Consider the following 6,698-nt stretch of genomic DNA (forward strand, 5'->3'; position numbering starts at 1 on the left):
AACAGATACAATAGGGTTCCACCAGCTTCGCTGCTTGGACCCCTAATAATCCTAACAGATACAGTAGGGTTCCACCAGCTTCGCTGCTTGGACCCCTAATAATCCTAACAGATACAATAGGGTTCCACCAGCTTCGCTGCTTGGACCCCTAATAATCCTAACAGATACAATAGGGTTCCACCAGCTTTGCTGCTTGGACCCCTAATAATCCTAACAGATACAATAGGGTTCCACCAGCTTTGCTGTTTGGACCCCTAATAATCCTAACAGATACAGTAGGGTTCCACCAGCTTCGCTGCTTGGACCCCTAATAATCCTAATTTATACAATAGGGTTCCACCAGCTTCGCTGCTTGGACCCCTACTAATAATAATAATAATCCTAACAGATACAATAGGGTTCCACCAGCTTCGCTGCTTGGACCCCTAATAATCCTAACAGATACAATAGGGTTCCAACAGCTTCGCTGCTTGGACCCCTAATAATCCTAACAGATACAATAGGGTTCCACCAGCTTCACTGCTTGGACCCCTGATAATAATCCTAACTAACAGATACAAGAGGGTTCCACCAGCTTCGCTGCTTGAACCCCTAATAATAATCCTAACAAAGACAATAGGGTTCCACCAGCTTCGCTGCTTGGACCCCTAATAATAATAATCCTAACAACTACAATAGGGTTCCACCAGCTTCGCTGCTTGGACCCCTAATAATAATAATAATAATCCTAACAGATACAATAGGGTTCCACCATCTTCGCTGCTTGGACCCCTAATAATCCTAACAAATACAATAGGGTTCCACCAGCTTCGCTGCTTGGACCCCTAATAATAATAATCCTAACAGATACAATAGGGTTCCACCAGCTTCGCTGCTTGGACCCCTAATAATCCTAACAAATACAATAGGGTTCCACCAGCTTCGCTGCTCGGACCCCTAATAATAATCCTAACAGATACAATAGGGTTCCACCAGCTTCGCTGCTTGAACCCCTAATAATCCTAACAGATACAATAGGGTTCCACCAGCTTCGCTGCTTGGACCCCTAATAATCCTAACAAATACAATAGGGTTCCACCAGCTTCGCTGCTTGGACCCCTAATAATCCTAACAGATACAATAGGGTTCCACCAGCTTCGCTGCTTGGACCCCTAATAATCCTAACAGATACAATAGGGTTCCACCAGCTTCGCTGCTTGGACCCCTAATAATCCTAACAGATACAGTAGGGTTCCACCAGCTTTGCTGCTTGGACCCCTAATAATCCTAACATATACAATAGGGTTCCACCAGCTTCGCTGCTTGGACCCCTAATAATAATAATAATAATCCTAACAGATACAATAGGATTCCACCAGCTTTGCTGCTTGGACCCCTAATAATCCTAACAGATACAATAGGGTTCCACCAGCTTCGCTGCTTGGACCCCTAATAATCCTAACAGATACAATAGGGTTCCACCAGCTTCACTGCTTGGACCCCTGATAATAATCCTAACTAACAGATACAATAGGATTCGCTGCTTGGATCCCTAATACTCCTCACAAATACAATAGGGTTCCACCAGCTTCGCTGCTCGGACCCCTAATAATAATCCTAACAGATACAATAGGGTTCCACCAGCTTCGCTGCTTGAACCCCTAATAATCCTAACAGACACAATAGGGTTCCACCAGCTTCGCTGAGGTGAAATCTGAAAATGTGTGTAAACGTAGCTACGCAATGGGAGAGGGGCGTGTGTCGAAGACCTCTCGCAGGAATTGTAGATTTCTCGATGACGCCCATGAGCAGAGTAAGTAAAAGCTGTGTGGGACACAAAATGGGTTGCGTTGATAGAACATGCAAATAAAAAGCAAGCGTGTAAAATTAATTTACTATTTGCTCTTTGCACGTGCGCCAGTTTTCCACTGATCATTTACCTCTGTCGGTCTGAAGTAGCCTACATCACTAATACAACGCTCTAAAAGTTACCTTCTCAGCTCATAATCTAGTGATCGGCCTATCAAGGGAAAGGAGAACTGTCTGGAAATGGCAGCTTTCGAGAGTCTCTTTCGTCATTCCCATCCTATACTGAGTCATGATTATGGCCCCAACTTTATCACAACCAGTCCTCATGTGGATTTACAAGCTCACTGATTTTTAATGCTTACTTTGATTTCCTTTTAAATTGATTTCAGAAACACGTCTAAAGGTAAAGCTGCAATTAAACTTGTACAGTATTGTCTTCAGATCTTAGTTCGTTCTAGTAGCCAGAGATGGTTATTGGAGTGGCGGAGTCCCGCGTATTGCTGCAAGATATATACCGGGATACTTGATATTCAGTTGACCATGTTTTTTTAAATTTATTTTTCTGTACTTGATGTACAGGGCGCGCCCAGCATTTGATTGTGTATATCCGAGATATGTGTCACAGATGGGCGGTCTCCATACATTACTAAACATCAAGCTCCAAGTTATACCAGACCCCAATAGCGTGCCATTAATACCCTGACTCCCACTCGCCAGTCTTACCTTCAGTACGACATCGATGTGGTGCTGGTCCAGAACACTCCCCCGACCCGACGTGACGATCACCCTGCCGTACCTCCCAGGCGTCTGTAGGTCGGAGTACAGCGTGTGCTTGGATTTGTTGATGGGAAATAGACTGTCCACCAAGTTGCCCTCTATTTTGGCCAGACTGTGTTTTGGAGCCAGCAGGTACTCCACGTTTTCTTCAATACGGTAGCGACTGAAGCTGGCGCCCAGCAGAATAGAGATGAGCACGGGGGCGGTTGCGAAGAATACCGGGTGGTTGGCGACAAAGTGACCGAGCTTGTAGAAAGACGTCCTCAGCACTTCGTGAAAGACCTGCCGCAACATCCTAGAGTAGATCCACAGCGGAGGGGCGAGGAAGAAACTGCGGGTTCGAAGCCTCTCCCACTGCTGGGTCACAACCATTGGGGGCCTCAACCATAGGAAGTCATTTTATACCAGAAAATATGACATGCTATGGTCGGTGAGGGAACTGTTTGACTCAAATTTCCCCAGGTCAAGCGGCACCACTAGCCATAACTCACGGCATGGTCCTCTACATTCTGACATAAAATTGGCATAGGCTACTAGGAAACTGCATGTTGTAACACCATAGTCTATGGGCTTTTTGAGACTGCGATAACTGCTATTGATTATTCAGTACACTGTTCTCGTCTGGTCTTGATTCGATTAAAATAAAACGAAACCAAAACATCTCACAAGAGAATCGGACAGGTTGTTGACACCTTGGCCCGCTGTGAAAGATGTGCAAAAAGCTTAATCAGCGCATAGGTTGTTCAGTTGAAATATACGGTGAACAAATGCTGCCCTGATTTCAAATGCGTGTTCTCTCCATAACAGAACAATAACGTGACTTCCGAGTACGGACCAGTGATACGTAACTCTATTTTAAATAGGCCTCTCAAATGGCACAATTTAGTGCTCAGGATTATGAACCAGCATACTGCAATAGTATTCTTCTTTAAGTTTACAAGGATGTCATATTAGCAGTCATGTCGCTGCAGATTTCATATCTGAGACAGACCCTACAGGCTATAGCCTATTCACAGACATGCCGCTAACATTACTGAATGAGCCATTACATCCTTGCTGTTTCATTGCTACATAATCACCGGACACTCCCCTTGAAGAGAAAGGTCAATTCATATGTTTAAATAATGTAATTAATTACACCAAAAGAAAACAAGCCCGAGTTCGGGTTTTCTTAGATCTCGTCAGCGCATCGCTGTTCCATACCAGCCGCAGACTGCCCGTGAGTCCCGATTGCTTGCTTTGAACGACTCAATGCATAAATACAACTTTGTGTATTTCATTTGTTCTATATCTGTTGTGTCATCTGCTCATGTTAAGCAATGCGTAATCCACCAGTTCGTTTTAATTGTATATATTGAGCGTAGTCAATTCATTCAGACAGCAAAATTCATATTGACTCACAGCGGTGAGAAGTGCGCGAGACCAGTTCTTCCAGGGGTGTCCCTTCCACTTGTGTGAATATCGGTTTCTTGGTGCTGCGTGCTTGTTAAAGGCGATGGTTAGGTCTGCGACGTTAGTCCTACACCCCCTTCTTCAACTTCTCAAATATCCTACGCAATGCAGTTCTTTGAAAGTGCTGGGAAATTCATTTTATTTAAGACTTAAAATGGTAGATGCCGCTTTCACGTCTAAGATAAACGGTAGCCTTTAAATACAGCTCAGCGCACAGTCATGTTCTACACGATTACTTGTTCGTATGACTAGAACGGTCATAAAAATGCAGCACTGATCTTTCCGTCGGTATCCATCTATCCACATTCCATTCCTCGCCGCTGGTCCTGTTCGAATTACTGGCCTCGCGCAATCGCTCGTACCTTGCCTGGCACAGTGTGTTGCCCCGCGAAAAAAGATGCGCTCCGGAAGAAGACAGGCTAGGCTCTCGTGTGCTTTCTTCCTTCTTTGCCTCCCGTGTGCGCTCCATTACACATGTCCTGACGGCATTGATAGAAAGAAGGGATAACAAATTTGCTGTTTGGGCGAGTAACGTTTGGTGAACAGAGGTGGCGTATGGGTGGGGGTGGGGATAGGGGCAGCAACATGCTACTCCACTGTCTTATCTTTTTCAAACATCTAGAATAAAGGCAGAGACAATTCCAGACATTAAGTCTTTATTGCTGTGAACGCAGGCCTTTTTCCCCACAACGGGTACTCAGGTTTAAACTGAATGCCAGACTATAGTTATCCATTAAAGCCGGGGAGTGAGCTTCCACCAAGCCAACCACATTAACATTAAGAATAATATGCCAGTGAGTCAATGGTGGATGAATGACAGCTGTTAAAGTAATAAGTGATTAGACTGAAATCAAGCATCTAAAACACACACAGTGTAGTCGCTTAATCTAAGCGCAGCTCCTGCTGGGGAAGCGTGCAACGTTACCGTTGATCCTCGCAGTGTTCTGATAGATCATCATGACTTTGCACTAATTAACACGTTGGTTAGGCTGTATGACGTTGGTTAGGCTGTATGTTCGGTGTGTGTGTGTGTGTGTGTGCGAGAGAGAGAGAGAGAGAGAGAGAGAGATGGGGGGTTGGAGTGTGACAGAGTGGGTGGAGACGAATTAACTCCAACAGGTGCAAATAACAATTAATTCGAAATTTAGCTAATTTCATATAATCGTTTTATGTCACACCGCTGCACAATGAATACAACACAAACGTTCCAAGGATTTAAAGCTATGCAACACGAATTTCATGATTACTTTTGGGAGGACAATTGGTATAATTTCTTCTCTTTGTGTGCATGACTGCATCGTGTGTCGGTGGTCGAGCATTCTCAGAGTGGGAAGCGTCTCCCTTTACTTAATGTACCTGCTCCGGTTTTTAGAAACAGCACCCATTGTAATCTGTGCTAACCGCACCCTCTAGAGTGTTTTCAGAACCACGGTCAGCGTGCGGGAAGTCTTTCTTATTTCTTGTTGACACAGTTCTTAATATACTCTACAGTTGATGGGAATAACGAATCACCTACGAGACCAAACGATATAACAAGAACAATCTGTATGTGTGTGTGCTATCGGCCGCCCGCATTTGACCAACGAGGACTTAGTGTTCTGAAACTGGGAAACTGTACTGTGTTTAGATCATACGAGATAAGGTTTTTACTCTTTACCGAACCCTACTGATGTAAATAAAACAGACTTCTGCTCTTCGCACTAACACTAATTTGGCTTCACTTACGGGATGCGCAGAAATATTCACTGCAAAACTAGAAATTCTAATAGGGCGGTGACATAGTGGTTAGCAATGTCACCTCACAGCAAGAAGGTCGTGGGTACGAATCTCGGCTTGGGGCCTTTCTGTGCCGAGTTTGCCTGTTCTCCCCGTGTTCGCGTGGGTTTTACTCCGGGTACTCCGGTTTCCTCCCACACTCAAAGACTCAAAGACATACATGTGAGGTGCGCTCCTGCAGGTGCCCTTGACTAAGGCACTTGCCTCGGAACTGGAGTTGGCCCCCGGGCGCTGCACTGTGGCTGCCCACTGCTCCTAGGTAAATATTAAGGATGGGTCAAATGCAGAGGACAAATTACCCCAGGGGGTTCAATAAAGTATATCTTCTTCTTCTACTACTACGCATATTTCACTGCGGTCAAGCCAGCCGCCATTTCGGAAATCACAGTCAAGCCAGCCGCCACGTTATTTCATCTGCGCGTACACGTGCGTTATTACGGTAATACGGTTTTTCCACTTTGAAGACCTGGAAAATGCGTCGACAAAACGCGGTTTGACTTCGCTTTCAAAAAAAACACGCTATTTATCGTTCTAAACGCCAAATCAAGTTCACTGGCTCGGAATAGAGGGTATGCATTGACGTAACTTTCTCACCGGAACACGCCCCCTCAGTCGGGACTGAGTGGCAAAACATGCTGCTACATGGCTGTCTGCTACATGGGAAACAGCAAAACCGGGAGTAAAACAAACGATTATCTGCTTAAATTAAAGGCAGTTGGACTCGACAGTGAACCTTACAACTTACCAAAGAACCAGTGGTCCGTGGACATTCAACAAGAAATCGGAGCTATCTTTTTACATACTGCCGAAAGCTAAAGAAAAGAGAAGTAAATGCATCGCTGCTATTCGCAGAAACAACTCGAATCCAGGCACTGAAACGTGGGTTTGCGGTTATTTTGTGTCAG

The 6,698-nt window shown here is 44.9% G+C and overlaps 1 protein-coding gene across 1 annotated transcript in view; it reads right to left on the reverse strand.

Annotated features, from left to right (window-relative positions):
- ptchd1 (patched domain containing 1) overlaps positions 1–4,671 on the reverse strand; it is a 55,627-nt gene extending 50,956 nt beyond the window's left edge. The window contains exon 1 of the mRNA XM_035416334.1: positions 2,512–4,671. Coding sequence (XP_035272225.1) covers positions 2,512–2,937 — 426 coding nt within the window. The 5' untranslated portion in view covers positions 2,938–4,671. The remainder of the gene's footprint in view (positions 1–2,511) is intronic.
- Positions 4,672–6,698: the final 2,027 nt, after the last annotated feature.

The sequence above is a fragment of the Anguilla anguilla genome, chromosome 4 (genome assembly GCF_013347855.1).
Source record: "Anguilla anguilla isolate fAngAng1 chromosome 4, fAngAng1.pri, whole genome shotgun sequence".
Taxonomy (NCBI): domain Eukaryota; kingdom Metazoa; phylum Chordata; class Actinopteri; order Anguilliformes; family Anguillidae; genus Anguilla; species Anguilla anguilla.